At 44.9% G+C, this 16,719-nt stretch overlaps 2 protein-coding genes across 2 annotated transcripts in view; one reads left to right on the forward strand and one right to left on the reverse strand.

The window, feature by feature from the left end:
- Positions 1-737: 737 nt before the first annotated feature.
- Positions 738-8,298, forward strand: grem2a (gremlin 2, DAN family BMP antagonist a). Its single transcript, XM_088422036.1, has 2 exons — positions 738-1,064; positions 6,590-8,298. The coding sequence occupies exon 2, from the start codon at positions 6,591-6,593 to the stop codon at positions 7,158-7,160; it is 570 nt and encodes a 189-aa protein (XP_088278162.1). The 5' UTR covers positions 738-1,064; position 6,590; the 3' UTR covers positions 7,161-8,298.
- Positions 8,299-8,352: 54 nt separating this feature from the next.
- Positions 8,353-16,719, reverse strand: part of fmn2a (formin 2a) — a 38,509-nt gene continuing 30,142 nt past the window's right edge. The window contains exons 15-18 of the mRNA XM_088422032.1: positions 12,796-12,847; positions 11,636-11,785; positions 9,230-9,311; positions 8,353-9,130 (exon numbers count right to left, since the gene is read on the reverse strand). Of these exons, the coding sequence (XP_088278158.1) occupies positions 9,104-9,130; positions 9,230-9,311; positions 11,636-11,785; positions 12,796-12,847 (311 nt within the window). The 3' untranslated portion in view covers positions 8,353-9,103. The remainder of the gene's footprint in view (positions 9,131-9,229; positions 9,312-11,635; positions 11,786-12,795; positions 12,848-16,719) is intronic.

The raw sequence follows: 16,719 nt of genomic DNA on the forward strand, positions 1-16,719 counted from the left end.
ACTTTTTTATATTAATTGGGTTAGGGTTTCCGGTTTCAGAGTGGGTTGCCCCCCCATTTAATTTATTCAATCCTCAAGACATATTTTTACATTCAATCACAAGTGCTTTTGCGCTTTTTTAATCCCAAGGACGCAATTTTACGTTTTTAAGAGTCCAGACATTGCAGGAATGTGTTTATATATATATTTTTTTAATATTTTTAAGTATTAGGCCATTCTTATAACTTCATAATGTTTATTTAAAGGGTTTAGGAACATTTTGCGGGGGCTATTTATATGTAAAAGGCGTCTCTACTAAACAAAGATTCATGTTACGAAATTATTCACGGAACAAATTGATTAGTAGAAGTACCCCATAGAAGAAACATAAGTTTAGTTTATCCCAGCCATAAACGAAGGAACACTGTTGTAGCGCCTCACATTTAATGCTGTGGCGCCAACAGTTTACTTTTCAAATCAAGAGCAAATTAACTGGAACATGAAGAAACGCACTGCTAAATTGTTTTTTTTTCCCCATCCAATCAAAAATGCTTTAGTCTTGAAGAAAATATATTGTAATGATAACTTTTTTTTTTTTTAATTGCGGACAAGCACCGACAATCGCACAACCCCAAATAAACGAAATGAGTGAAGGCTCCTTGAATGTCGCAATGAGCAGGGCCAATAGGAAAAAAGCCTCCCATTCTTCAGGAGGGAAGGGGCTGGTGCTGATTCAAAGTAAGTCCAAAGGCTTTACAGTCAGAGGAACACTCTCACGGAGTCTCGCAACACACCAACACACGCAAAACACACGCGCGCACAACCAGAGCCCGGAGATGCTTTGACGACTCGCCCCAACCTTCAACATCGCCACACAGAGCCGAGAGACCGTCACGATATGAAGCTCCGCTCATTCTTTTCAAGATTCTGAAAGAAACAAAAAAGGAAGAAAAACAAAAAGCCTTGGGGATATTTACAGACTTTGTTGTCATGGAAACGGGAGCCCAGCAGCGGACGCAAGGACCGCCGAAGGTGGAATGACCATCCCCGACCGCATCCTCGACACGTTACAGTCACGCTGAGAGGTATCGCTGGCTTTACGCACGCTTTGGCACTTGAACGCATCGTAACCGCTTCTTTTCGGGACAATAAACGGGTGGACATCGGGGGTGTCTAAACTTTTTGCTGAGGGACGCATGCAAAACAAACAAAAAGAAAAATCCAATTTGGAGAAAAAACATTGCATCACCAATGACAGCGTCCGTCCCCAAAAAAATCTTAAATAAAAACAACCACTGTGGCACAGTGTCAAAATGCGCCAAGTAATTTGCTCTTAATTTGAAAAGGAAAATGTGAAATGTGAAACAAGATAAAGACCCGCTTCAAAATGGCATCGCATATAAAACAACAAAAGGCATGAAATGTTTTGTAAAGGAGTCACTATAAGCAATAAACTGCTTCATGTTCCAGTTATTTTGCTCTTAATTTGAAAAGTACTGTTTCCAGCCATAACATTAAAAAGCATCGAATTGGATGCCCTAATGCCTGCAGAAACAATGTTAAAATTTCACCTAAACCCTAAAACTTCTGGGTTAAAAATAAAGCCCAAACCCAAATAGTTGGGAATTTTGAGCCAACCTTTTCACTTTGTAAAGACATTTTGTGGAACTACAATACGTGATTAAAATACATCCAACCTGTCAGGCACCCCACTTTTGCACACCACTTCATTTCCGCCTAAAAACCCCACCATAAAATTACGAAATTGAAATTCAGGTCCAACCATATCTAAAAAAATCCGAAACTGAAATTCGGGGCGGCTTCCAGCGAGCAGGACGTGACTTCTTATTCCAAAGCAGCGTGTAATCGGAGCATCTGCGCTTATTGAGTAAGTGGACGCGGGCCGCGCGACTCCCACCCCGGGGGCCCACCCAGAGTCCTGAACTTGAAGGTTCCGTCAGGAACTCTGGGTAAAAATGCCCTGCTGCAAAATGACTGTAATTAGTAGGCGCACATTTCTGGGAATTAGCGTTGTGAGTTGGTGATGACAGTGGGATTAAAGAGCATTGATGGAAAAACACACACATACAATCCATAGGTTCTTCTCACACAGTTTTTTTGTTTTTTTTTCCTATCTGCATGTTATGCGTGAGAGCAACGCTTTGAGAGTTTCGCCTTCTGATCCGCCTAACCACTGCGGTGCCCGCACCACCTTGTACAGTCCAAGAGGATTTAGCTAGCGCGCAGACACATTACACTACTTGAGTGAGCCGCAAGTCCTTTTAGCAAATCGAAACTGCATTTTGATGGCAGCTTCCACACGTGAGGAACAGGCTACCAAAAAGCTCACATTTTGAAAAATTCAGGTCCTGTAAGCTAGTTTTGATTATCCACGTCAAATTTGGTGGGCGGGTCTATCATGGCTAACCCTACAAAAAAGCCTCAAGAACCCATAACTGAATATACACGGGAAGCGTGCTTTTTTGTGTTAAAGTTGGCGTTTTGCCATTTCCTGGCATCCCTGAAAAAATGGTCTGTTTGCTAACAAATTTGAAGGACTTATCCAATTTTTTCATGGATGCTAGTTTTAATTAGCAACGTCAAATTTGGTGGGAAGGTGTATCAGGGGTAGCCCTAGAAAAAAGCCTTAGGGACCCTTAACTGAAAATACACGTAAACAGTGCTATTTTAGTTTAAAGCAGGCATTTTTGGGTAATTTTGAAAATCGACTGTTTGCTGCTAAATTTGAAGGACCAATCCAAGACACAAGGAAATTGTTGTCATGATATTTGTTTTACGCCCCAATTTGGCTTTGTCACAGCCGTGTAATCTTTTAAAAATGCGGGGCACGCCCTGAATCGGTAACCCTCCAATCGCAGGGCACACACGAATAACCGAAAGAAATCCACGCAGGCACGGGGAAAACACGCAAATCTCCCAGAGGACGGCCTAAACTGGCCAAACTTTTTTTTTTTTGGTCATCGCATTTATTTTCGTCAACGAATTGGCAATTTGACAGCCTCGTAACCTTTTGGAAATGCCGAAGCCGGTTTCACTTAGCAACATAAAATTTGATAGGTCCATCATGGGTAGAGCTATAAAAAAGTCTTGAGGACCTCAAACTTAAAATACACACAAAAAAAATTGGTCCGACTGCTACCAAATTTGAAGCAACCTATTCAAGACATGTGCAAAGTATAATTCATGCGTTTTTCCACGGTGCCCAATTAATGTCCCGATTTGGCTACTTCACAGCAGTTTTCAAAGACGGATTGTCCAAAAACGTCCAAATGAAGCAAGTAGACCTCCATGAACTATCCTGATCAACGAAACGACATTAAACGGGATCAAAGTGGCGACTATTTCCGTCTGCGGCTTTTGGACAAAGGCCAAAACAAAGCGCGTGAAACGGCGTCACGGCCCGTCCTAATTGAACACCCCGAACCGAGGCGTCTCTCTAATCGCCCGTCGTCGACTTGTAAAGCGTTCCATTTGGCCGCCGAGGCGTTTCCTTGCGCTCCAGTCTCGGTACTTTACAGGGAAAAGCTCAATATCTGCGAGTCATTATCAAGATGGATTGCGGTGACAAACGGGCTGCCCAAAACGCCCGCGGCAACCTCCCGGCTACGCTAACGTTTGACACATTGACACGGCCGAGCGGACCCCGCCTCCCTCCTCCTCCTCGGAAAAAAACAAAAACATCCATCCATCCATCCCCGCCGCTAATGGGCCGACGGCCCGGCGAGATTTGGGAAAATCCGCCGTCCGGCGAGCGTAGATAATGACACGCTTCCTTTACGTTGAAATCAAAGGAGGCGGTTCCGTTTGGAAGTGCGAGTTGGACGCGGCTCTCCTATAATTAAAGGCGCTTGGCGGCGCGCGTTGCGATAATTGAGACGCGGGGTTCCGTTTGTTTTAGCTCCGCTTCGCAGACGGCGAGGTCGCGTACCGCGGCGTCTCGGAAAAGATCTGGCCTCCGGCCGTCAGCCGCGCTATCTAAAGTGGCGTTGTGGAAAATAAAATGGCGGTTCTGCGTCTGCTAGTTGTAATTTCATTAGAGGCCAGGATTTTGGAAGCAAGGTCCGCCACACTTCAGCGAAGCACGTCCCCCAAAGTATTTGCGGTTGCGCTGCAGTCGCAGAGATGTTTACGTGGGCGATATTAGTCTCCGGCAGACGCAGAGGTCCGCTTGGCTTGGCTTTTTTTCCACCGCAGTCTCCTTCCGCCGGCGGGACCCTGGAATGATTAGTGCAAGCGTCAGACGGAGTGACAGAGCGGGGAATGTCGGGAGGAGGGAAAGTTGTGGGGAGAGACCCCAAACCTCAACATCTCCCCGTCCCCCTTCCCACTGTCTCCTTACCCGGACCGCTAAGCGCCCCACCTTAGAGGTCCCCCTCCCTCTCCAAAGCCTCAAAGCCCTCAACCCGAGCCTGGGGTTGTCCGACCGCAGGATTGATGAGGGGAGCTTGTCAGGACTGGCACTATCGGGCCCGGTTTTTAGGAGTGGAGACAGGAAGCTCGGCTGTCGACTCTTGGGACCATCCGTCACGTCTTGCGTACGCGACCGGGCCCATCGAGGCTTTGGGGGGGATTTGAGTCACCGGGGTTGAGGGGAGGGGAGCACGACGGTTCAGTGGCTAGCGGGGGAATCTTCTAGATTCCCGGAGTACTTCTTGTGCCGGTCTCGCTGGTATTTCGGGCGAACCGAAAGGGCAGAAGAAGTCATCGCGAAACCAAACCGGGATTCGATCGGTCGCTGGGTCTCAGGGACCGGTCTCAAGAGCAGATTTTTAAGGCTTACGGGGTTTTTTACTCGGTCTCGTCTCTGACGGAGAAAACCGCTACCGCTGTGATCAGTGAGCGATGTATACCATTTCAAACACAAGAGAAAAGAACCTTGTTTGATTTCAAGGTCTTGTCGCGACAGTTCAAAGTTTTTATTCTCGTTTCGGTCCCGATACGGTCTAATCTTGATGATGTCTTGGTCTCGATTACTGTAGTCTTGACTCCGGTATGGGCCTAACAAGACCGACATGTTGCAGGGGCACAGTCGGGAACAGGTGATAGATTTTGCCGGTCCGTCCGTTAGTATTTGGCTGCGGCCGGCCCACCGTTGCGTCAAGTTTGGTGCGTCGTTATTTTGAGCATTGCAGGGTCACTTGTCGTCGGCCCATCACTGTCATTTATGCGTGCTTCTGTCGTCGTCTAGTTTCAGATCGTCCTATAAAATACATGGTGAGTGACTCATGTATTTATCAAAGATTTGTATAGTACTTAAGCTAGATTTTTTTATTACAGTAATCCGGTATCTGGCTTTACGCACTTTCACTATTTTCAATATTCTACTAAAAATGTTTCCAGTGACAGAGCAAAACAAAGTTTTGCGTCATTTGCCGGAAAACCGGGCGTCGGTTGGCGCGGCCGCGAACGCCCCTCACTGGGTATCGTGTATCCATAAACTGAAAACACATCTTTGAAATTATTGTCTCGATTAAATTATGACTTGTGTACAACAAGAGCAAAACAATAGCTAGAACGATCCACTTGTTCCAAACGTCGTAAATAAAAACGAAGCTTATAAGAATCCGATCGGCGTGGAAGCGGGACGCACAATCGCCAATGAAGTGCGAGTGTCGGCGGGAAGAGCTCGCTGCCATGACATCGGGATCACAAAAGTAGGAGTCAAAACCCCAAAGCGGATTACCATCAAGTAATTTGTTCCAGGGCGGGGTGAGTCGCAGGTCGCAGAGCCCAAAACGGAGAAGCGTACGATAGCCTTGAGGAGCTTTGGTTCTTTGTCGGTCCTTTTCAGGAACATCTGCTGGAAAGATGCTTGAGTGATGGTCAAAAATGTGCTGGCGCTCAACGCCGACGGCACGCACGCTGATCAATTCTCTCTTCATGACGCGAGGACGATGAAGAAGACGATCGAAAAGACGGCGGGTCATTCTCGGTGCAGCTTTGAAACAACGGTCCGTATATCAGCAGAAAGAGTAAAACCAGGACCGGGCACCGGGAGGATTCGGGTCTCACCTCACCCCTAATGAATTTGGGTCTACCCAAACGCCGTTTACATACTTGCGGCAAAGTTCATGACTAAAGTAAACAAAGGCTCAATTATGGACTAATAAAATCAACTTCCTCTTCTCGTTACGCGTGCGTAAAGTGCATCGTTTGATTGGAGGGCCTTGTTTATTTCGGGGAGGCCTGCGTAACAGAGAAAGAGCAAATACGGGGAGGCCCAACTACGTCGCCCCGCCCCGAATAGCAAACAACCGCAAATATACCGCACGATGCATTCGGGATCGGATTTAAACGTCTTCTGATGACATCATCGAGGGGGGAACGTGCAGGATAAAAAGGGCTGGGCTGAAACTCAAACCCTGGGCTTCACCACGTGATTTTCTGGACTCTAAAGAGGCAGGTAGGTTTCAATGACTTGGTTCCAGTAAAGAGCAGGCCACAAAAATGTGTCGTCAACAAGACCACAACACAAAGGCGCTTGGCACGGCGGTTCGATACGATTGGGAAAATTCCCCGATGGCGCGATAGCAGATGTCTTGCGTGTTTTGTTCCCATCGCGCGCTCATTTGTCTCCGTCTGCTTTCAGAATGCTGTGGAGAATCGCCATCGCGGTCCTACTGGCCGGAGCGCTGTGCATCACGGCGGAAAGCAAAAAAAGCCGCCCCCAGGGCCACATCCCGTCCCCGTACAAGACCAAAGGGAACCTGTCCTCGGAGCGCCACCAGCGGCTGCTCCAAGCCAAACCCGAGGTGCTCTCCTCCAGCCGCGAGGCCCTGGTGGTGACAGAGCGCCGCTACCTGCGACGGGACTGGTGCAAGACCCAGCCCCTGCGCCAGACCGTCAGCGAGGACGGCTGCCGCAGCCGCACGGTGGTCAACCGCTTCTGCTACGGCCAGTGCAACTCCTTCTACATCCCCCGCCACATGGGGCCCAGCGGCTCGGGACACGGCCACAATCGGGGGCAAGGACGCAAAGGCCACAATAAGGCCCAGGAGCCCTTTCAGTCCTGCTCCTTCTGCAGGCCGCACCGCGTCACGCAGCTGACGGTGCAGCTGGACTGCCCCGACCTGCAGCCGCCTTTCCGCCACCGCAAGGTGCAGCGGGTCAAACAGTGTCGCTGCATGTCCGTGGACGTGAGCGGACACGGGAAACTGTGAGGACCGGGGCCAAACTCGCAAACCCAAAAAAAGAGCTTGGAACTTAGGCAAACACGGAAGGAGAACATGTTAAGGGAGCGGTCCGCGTCCATCCGGACTGGACCTTTTCCTTCGCTGCCAGGGGAAGGAGTCCATCATCCAGATAATATCCTGGACCCAAACTGTGAAACGGTTTTTACCTGTCCGAGATGTCGAGGCGAAACGCTTTTCTGAATGCTACTCTTTCGCCGGGCCGGTGTCTTTTGGGGCTCGATAGTTTTATTTAATTGTCCTCCATCTTACCCTAAAAGACCGACCGGCAATTTAGCGGGAGAGCCCGTTTACAACACAGATGCCGGCGGACATTTTGACTTAAATCTGTTCCGTGTTATAAGTCAGTGGTTCTCAACGTTTTTATTTTGATAATGTACCCCCGAGTGAAAAATTTTCACCCAAGTAAGCCCTAACCACGCAAAGCATTTTGGGATGGAGTAGTGCGCCATTTGTGTCTGACTTTGGAACAACATTTGTCGAGGTATTTCCCTTTATTTTCAAACTAAAATTGAACAAAGGCATGCAATGCTTTGCAAAGGAGTCAGGCTTTAGCGATTCGTTGGTTCACCTTCCGGATAATTTGCTCTTAATTTGAAAACTATATTGTTCCCGTCGATGCGATAAAAAGCATTCAAAATAAATTTGCTGATACCTGCAGAAAATCCCGGTAAATTCTCACATAATGTCCATTTGAGAACCAGTGTTTTAATCGGTTGTCAAGAGGCGACAATAAATACTTTTGCCTGTTTTGACAAACAAGTACACAACAAAAACAATAATAATGGGGAAAAAAAACAATAATACACAACATATTCTCACAATAATTTAGTAGGAAATCATACAAAAGCTGGTGACAAAAACGAAGATTTTTCAATTTGTTTTTGCCAGTTGCTCAAGTTGGAAGCGTTATGTTAAAAATACTCAAATATACATTTTGCATTGGCAAAAGTGCATTTGTTTTTGTACGAAATCCTACAAAATTCTCGTGAGAAAAGGCTGCACTGCTGCATGTGTAATTAAAGTGCAATGCAATATATCGTACAATATCAACATGTTATGTATGTGTGCATATGTGAAAAAGTATATTAAATCTATTTCATGTAAATTTTGGTTGATTTCATTTTGTTTCGCGCGACAAAAAAAACCCCCACCAAAAATGTAAAATAAATGTATTTTATTCAATAAATATATATTTATATATCTTTTTCCCGGCCAAAAGTTATTCGATCCAAAACACATCAGGTGGTCCTCTTGCTCTGTTAGCATTTGGTGAATAAACGGACAAAAAAAAAAAAAGCTGCGTATGCATTAAAATTGAGCGATATTAGCTTGATGACATCATATCAACGGCGCCCCAGCAAATGAGGAGCTCAACATATGGCTACCAGAACGTGGAGATAAAAGTCACGTTTGAGCCACTTTTCCTCGCAATAGAAATATTGAATTACATATGATATGTCTCTAAAATCCATGTTGTCCAGCACTCATTTGTCAACGCTTGTGTGTGATAAGGCACTGTGTCACCGTGATCTACGTTTGCTTGTAAAGTCAGTTGAGATATTGCTCTAAAAAAAAAAAAAAAAAAAAAGTTCCACATATGGCTTTTAAAATCCAACGCATGGATAGAGTGTTGCTCCGAATTTGCAGTGAGCATTTTCTGGCATGGACGCCCTAATCCCCAAGGCTTGAGAGTTTGTCTTTTTGCAAGCAATAATTCAATAAGCGCTGCCAGAAACGGGCTGAGCGTTCCACTCTCGATTCGCTTAAAACGAGCCAACTGGTGATAAACAACGGTATTAAGTTGATTTCTAAAAAAAGAATATGGCGGAGTAAAAAAAAAGAAAAAAAAAAAGATATTGTCAGGTCTGATTGTACTTGCGCAGTAGCCTGGGTGATTACCGTTGTCTGCTTTACATCTTCTGGCCCAGCTTGGCTTTCTGGGGAAGAGAAACGGGGATATTTATTTCATTTTGACTGCCAGACAAAAAGCAGATTAGACGAGAAGAACTGGGGAAAAAAAAAAAAAGATGACGTACCATTCCGGTTGCATGTTTGGGTTTGACGTTATAGGATGCTTTCTCCTTGGCCTGTCTGAAACATTCCTCCGCCATCTTTAGTCTAAAATGCAGGAGACAAACACAAACTCCTCAGAAACTAAAAGAATTTGGAATTGTAAATGAATGTAGTATGATGTTTATGATGTACAGCCAGTGCGAGGTAAATACACACCAACCTCATCCAAGTCTTTTAGTTTGGTTCCAGAGGTGAGGAGATATTATGAATTATATAAACGTGTTTGTTTATTTCTTTATGTATTTATTTATATATTTATTAAATTGAAATAGGAATATGTATAATTTCATAATTATGACTTTTGAAGACTTTTGTTTTATGGGAGTCCAGGCTAAGCCAATCATCGGCATGGAAAGGCTTGCAAATGTCATGAGTTGGCCGCTTGCGCCACATGGTGGTTTTGGGGTGTCAAAAATTTCTCTTGCACCCCTCGTTGGCAAGTTGCCGTTCAAAGGATTAATGGAAAAATCAAGGGAAATGCATGATAAAACATCGGGTTTTCAACATGTTCAAAATTGAACTTATTTCCAATTTTGCATGGCAGTAAATGAGCCCGACATGGGCTAAATTTGACACCTTTAGGGTGTACCTCGCAACCTCCTGTTTTCAAGCATTTAGAAGGGACGGTAGCATGGGATATTGAAAGCAGTCATGTTTTGACAATATGTAATAATTTAGCATCTTAGCATTTTTTTTCCATGCTTTTCCTTTGACATCACACATCAAAAACATCAAAATGCCAAAGTCGGATCAAAATTTCCCCCAGGGGTTAATGTCAGTAAAACTCATATTCAATAATAAATTAAATCTCTAATGTGCCAAATGTAATTTATACGCTTATATTCAATTGTGGAAAAGTGTCAAAATATAAGTATCTAGGCCCTTTAACAAAGGCAAAACAATAAGCAACGATAAATCGAGTCGAACTGCGTGCGTTTGCGCCGCAAGCCACGGCGAGAGATTACAATCGTTAATTGTGCGACCACCAACACACAGCGAAAGCCGCATGATAGCTTGGGGCGAAAGGTCAAAGAGTTCAAGCTCCCAAATTTGTTTGCATTCTTTCCTACTGTTCGAGTCGAGATATTACCCCGGTCGCTCCGACCAGTATCACTCGGTGATCTTCCCGTGGCATAATGGAACAATTTGCTTTCTGATGACATGCATCGTTATCAGTGTAGCCATCATACCGGTGGAGGCTGCGTGTGTTCTTTTCATTACAAGGCCGAGGAGCAACATTTGGGTCGTTTCGTGTCTTTTTCCATGAATCGGAATGACTACGATAGGATCGACAGAGTGCACGAGATGCACTTGAACTTGCTCGAGTTGCTAACAGCCGTTGAAATAATGACACTTACAAACGACGACCGTGAGAAAGACGGCAAAATGCGCATTCCCATTCCAGACGTGGAACAGTTTTTGTCCACTTAAATATGTTGGCATTCACCAAGAATTCATTCCAAATCACATCGAAAACTTTTTTCCCCTATGCTCTCCAGATGGAAATAGCAAACATGTTCTTAGCTGTTAGCTTGAATCAGTGATTGAGCTAGCAAGTGAACTGGAAAACATGATAGGCTAGTTAGCTACATTTGACCATGCTTGCATGCGATTTTGTCTCTTTCTATTTAGTTAGCTAGCAATTTATTGTTACGGTAATTACGTTTCCCTTCTACCTATGTAGGAATTAAAAATATGTGGCTATAAGAAGTAGCTATCTAATATACATATATTTGCGAGCTAGCTAGAAAATACAAGATTGGCCAACAGCTACATTTGATTAAGCTCACATTCGTTGACTTGGCTTTTTCTGGCTATTTATGTAAGCTAGCAAATTTCTGTTATGTAAACATAGTTTCCCAATTCACATCAACTTCTGCTAACTAAAAAAAACTAACTAACTAACGAAGGTGTAATTGCCTTTTAGCTGGCAAATTGTACAACCAAGGATGCTACATTTGGCTAATCTCATAAATGTTGACATGGCTCTACCTGGCTCTTTATGTAGCTACTCCGTCTACCTATGCTAACTAGAATCTACGTGTATATTTAAAAAGTATGTCACTAGCTATCTAGTACGTATTTGACATTTAGCTAGCTAACTGGAGAAAAATAAAATAGGCTAACTAGCCATATTTGACTGCTCAAATATGCTGACTTGATTCTATCTGGCTGTTTATGTAGGTAGCGCATTGCTGTCATGACAATTAAATTTCACCATCTACCTATGCTAATTGCTCTAGCTAATTGGAAAACCTAAGACAGGTTAACATCTACATTTGACGAGGGTTACATATGCTGACTGGGGAGATTTATGTAGTTAGCAAATTCATCTACATATTCTAGCTAACCTGGAGTCTGTAACTCACCGTTCCTTTAGCATCAGCTTATTCTGCTTCTTCCATTGTTCTTTAAAATCCGTGGAAAACTCGTGCCAAATGCCGAAAACAGTGTTGGGTGACGCCTCCTTTTCTCCCGGTTTGGGTTTGACCGAGAAGGATGTGCTCAGTTCCGAGAAACTGAAAGAAAAGCGGAACAAAAAGAAAAACAAAACATGAGCATGCAGACAAATCTATGACGGCATGAGATACAACAACAACAACTCAGATATTGCAAAAATGTGGCGGCTCCGAGCAAATGTGTGGAATACAGAACACTTGTCTTGGAAATTGATTATTTTTACAAGCAAATCGGTGAATTCAAGGAGACAAATTTGTGCATGGATGGATGGATGGATGGATGGATGGAGGCCACTGTAGTTGTTTTTTTAAGAAAACTATACAGAAAGATGGATCCAGTATGCGGACACCATGACTTAGTTTCAAGCAAGTCCCAGGTCACTCGATCGTCCCTCAAGCATCTCCAGTCGGTCCAAAAGGGAGCACCCAAGTCCAACTGAGTTGAGATGATATACGCAACTGCCCAATTTGCACCAAGGTCTTCTTCAGGAGACAAAGAGACACCCGGAAAGCTTGTCGGCCACGCGTTGAGGCGTCAGACGATCCATCGAAAGGGCCGGTGCCGGCAGATGACGCGCGCTCGAGTGTTGAACGATGGGGCCCTTCGCAGTGGATCAATACAGCGGACAGGTTGGGCTCTCTTTGTTTGGAGTGCGCTGTAGGAACACATTCCTCGCCAGCCGTAACAGAAACCCGGAGCCAAGACTGTCTACTCTCGCCCCGCTTAGATAAACAACGCAGACACCGCACCGGGGGGGCCTCCCGTCTACTGAGGCCCCCCGGAACGGTGGCCTGCACCTTCCCTATAACCGAGGGAACCAGAAGCCCTAAATATTGACAAAGCGGCGAGATTATGTTCCTCTGTGAATATGGCATTTAAGGCTTTGTTGGATTTATCATCCCGTGTTGCCTTTACTTCCAAACTCACAAATCAGGGCTTTGATACACAAGAGCGGGCCTTATGTAACTCGTGAAATGGAATCAGAGGAATCACCTAGCGGCGAGAGGTGAAGAAGCTGAGGGAAAAAAAAAAAAAAAAAAAATCTTGAAAGAAAGATCAAGGGGCTTACGTGTTTTGAGTGTCTGCCAGTTGTTTCTCCTGCGTTTCCAGCTCAGTTTTGGCTGAAAAAGAGAGAGAAGAGAAAAGACAGTTTGTGGGAAAACGAGAGCGGTGCGAGGAATGCGTGCGGGGATGAGATCACCGGCAGGCGGACTTGTATGTACACGAGCGTCCGAGCCCGCCACCGTCGCTTAAACCAACAGCCGTCTTCGCCGTCGCCGGTGTGCCACCGAGCGGCGGCTCGCTAAGATGTTGCGCAACTGACAAACGATCGGCGGCGAGTGCGGCACAAGTCCGAATAGAGACCGATGGCTGCGTGGTCTTCCACACGACGGGAGGGTGAGGAAATTAAGATTAGCATACGACGATACGGATTAGCCCGACAAAGACGAATTGGAAACTGAAAAAGTATTTCCTTCTCCATGGGTATTAAAGTACTTGAACTCGACGGTAGGTTTGGACAAACTGTCTCTCTGAGGTCCATAAAATCATATGTGGTAGGTGTTTTGAAATTTAATCCTTTCTCATTTGCCCGGGCCCAATTCCGACATCAGCCATCATTCGCCATTTGTTCCCCGATCCCAATCAAATTGAAACCATCCGTTGTTTTATTTGACCCAAAGTTCCGTCATCGCCAAAGATGGGCATTTTTACACCTTTTTGCTGGTCTGACATTCGGAGTTCATCTGATAAACGACGATATCTGACCTCCGACGATGAATAACGGATGCATTGACGGACGAAAACCAAATCTCCGTCAATGCTTTTTAAGTTTCCCCGTGTTTCGTCCGTGACGCACACACAGACTTTCTGTACTTCTCGAACGGTTGGCCTAAATACCGTACTTCCCCAAATACAGGATGAATAGGGTCAAATTTTCGATGTTAAGGACACAGCAACAATTTTGATGTAAAAACTAAAGCCGAAAAAAGAATAGATCTCATCTTTGTAAACTCTTCATTCTTCTTCATTCTTCATTTCTCGTGTAAGTCCGCAAGTTACATATTTGACGATATACGTGTCGCGTCTCTCATGACCTCAAAATGGGACCAGAGCGGGACAAGTTCAGGTCTCGAACTAATTACAAAACTGCGCGACGGCAAGTTTAGATCAGGATTTTTATATCACGTTTGCAGGTCCATCAAAATATTGCTTTACATAAACCGATTCCTGGTAGAAAAGTCGACGTTTCAGACAGGCTGCAGGTCGCTAATCTCGGCGGCCATCTGGGTCACTTGGAACGGCGGCCAAGCGCGACAGCCCGGCTCGATGCGGGTTGACTTATCTCATTTGTGATCCGGGGGCCGCCTGTTTTCAAATAGAATAAGAGCAACGGCGGATTGGATCCGGCGGTATGGTTTTCCCCCCTTGGTCGGTATGGTCAACAGCGCCGCCGTATAATTGTCAAAGTGGGAGCCGGTCGTCTTGGCGGCCCCCTCACGGTTAATAAACGTATTCTAAAGCTGCATTAAACTGTCAATGATCAGACATGTCCTAAAGTCAGCTCTCCTCATGGGTTCTTTTTGCGAGGCAGACATGACAGCAGATAGAACAGATAATCTTTCCTGGCGCAAATATATGTTCAGCTCTTATCCCGGGAATATCTGGTTGCGATGTGTAATTGAAGCCAGAGCAGCATCTAAAGATCTTGCAGGAACCCGTCGGGACCGACGCGATTTCACAGTGCTAAATCACCCGTCGGCCCGCGGTCTCATTCCTGCGGGATGACGGCTCGTCAATATATTACGATGAATCCGTACGTAATATTAACGGGGCTCGATATCAGGACGTCGCTTTGTTCCACCGACGCACGTGAACATTAATGAGACGTAACATCCGGCGGAATCAACCGGGTTCTACGAAGGTCGGTTATAAATTTGAAACGGGACGGTAAAACTCTGATGAAAGCGTCCCGAAGTTTGTACTTTTCTTATTAGTCGGAAAAACAACAGAATTTTCTTCGCGTTCCAGGCAGGTACACAATCGCCTCTCCGTAAGGCAGCGATGAGATAATAGTAACAAAACAGATTAGCTCCGCGATAATATGATGACCAAAACATCAAAAACATTTCACGGTGGCTTCTAGAAGAACCGGGGAGAATGGACGCCATCCAATCCTCTGGTCAGAAACACATTACCCGAGGAGGCCCGAAGCCCGGGCATCAAAGAGCGGCGAGGGACTTTGCGAAGCCGACGGCGAAAAGCGGAGCGAGACCAAACAAGGCGTTTCCAACATGTCCGCTTCCACTTTTATTCCGCGGTTGGTTTCATGGTCCGAAAACAAACAAAGGCGGTTTAAAACTACGGAGCCAGGAACGGTTTAACCTCGGGGCCTTTCGGAGATTAGCGAAATAACGAAAAAATATGACATTTGGCTCTTCGCTTGTTTTGTTTTGAATGTTTTTTTTTTTTTTTGTGTGTGTGTCCTAATCGCCACAGTGGCGGAACCCCAAGAATCCCGTCTGGAGCCATGCGAGTGAAACTTCCACGCTCGCAATCGTCTCTCAGAGGAAAAACCTTGTCATGCGAATCAAAGCGGGAGCTCCCATATTTCTCTCCGCAACCCAGAAAGGGAGCGCGTGAGAGGGGGGGGGGGGGAAGGGGGGTTAACGGAGGGCGCCAGGAGCTTTCATCTGCAGACTTGCTTTCAAAAACGGACGGCGAGCTTGAGCCTTACCGCCGATCCACATATGCTCCGCGTTATACCTCCTCATTTGAATACAAAAGGAGTCGGTGCGAAGCCTGTGGCGTGTTCCCTCTGAGAGATTGGTCACAGTCGGTTAAATGTAGCCTGGCTCAAAGACAGCGCGAGGCAAATACATTTATTGTGATGTAAAAACACGCGGCAAACTATGTTTTGCCGCCGTCGCGCACTCGGCCGCGCGACAAAAAACAGACGCTCGGCAAAACACCATAGCGTCGTCTTTTCTAGGATGTCAGTCCGCATTGAGGCATTTGCTGTCACTGACGGCTATCGACGTCAAAGATCCATTTTGTACGAGGTTAAAAATGAGTTCAAATGTCTTTGGAATGCGGATATCGCATCATTGGACCTTAACTCATTCAATCCCAAATACGGAGTTATACGTAGATTGGGTTATATAAGATTTTACTGTTGAAACTGGCTAATCCAATCCCTTTAATTTTTTGGGGGGGGGCTGGGGAGTGGGGTAGCGTTAAAAAAAAAACTGAGTGATTAACCCATTCAAACCCAAAGATGTACTTATACGTTCGCTGCCATTGACGGCTATAGACGTCAAAGATGGAGTTCTACGTAGACGGAGTTATACATCTTCAGGATTGAATGAGTTAATTTTGGGTAACGTTTTAGAGCTGGAAATGGTTAATTAAGTATCCCTTTAATTTTATATTTGTTAAAAAAAACTGATTGATTTATTTAATTCCAAAAATATAGTTATATGTTTTTGTGATTCAATGGGTAAATTATTGGAACATTTTTAACATTTTACTGCTGAAAAGGGCTGAAGAAGTATCCCTTCAAAACATTAGCATTTTCAATTTCTTTTGAGGGGTTAAAAAAAAAAAAAAAAAAAAACTTGATGAACCCATTCAATCCCAAAAATGTACACACATTTTTGGAATTGATTGGGTGAACCATGGAAGAATTAAATATGCCTCTAAAAAAATGTAGATTGTACATTTGTGGGACGAAAACTGACTCTACGATACTATAGTATCAATATTATTGGGTGGTTACTTGTTAAACATAGTTCAAAACAGAAAAATTGAATATTAAAATTTTTCTGCTGTCTAATTTCTGACGTAGGAACGGGATAAGGATCTTCATGCTGATCCGAATTGTGGTTGTTTTTGTCAGGCTGACAACCACACTTGGAGTGACGAGGGCTGGTGGGAAAAAAAAAAAAAAAAAAAGAAAGAAATCTGGTTTCAGTCTTTGGACTTTTCCTCTAAT

The sequence above is a fragment of the Hippichthys cyanospilos genome, chromosome 8 (genome assembly GCF_059441005.1).
Source record: "Hippichthys cyanospilos isolate Australia breed blue-spotted pipefish chromosome 8, RoL_Hcya_1.0, whole genome shotgun sequence".
Classification (NCBI taxonomy): Eukaryota; Metazoa; Chordata; class Actinopteri; order Syngnathiformes; family Syngnathidae; genus Hippichthys; species Hippichthys cyanospilos.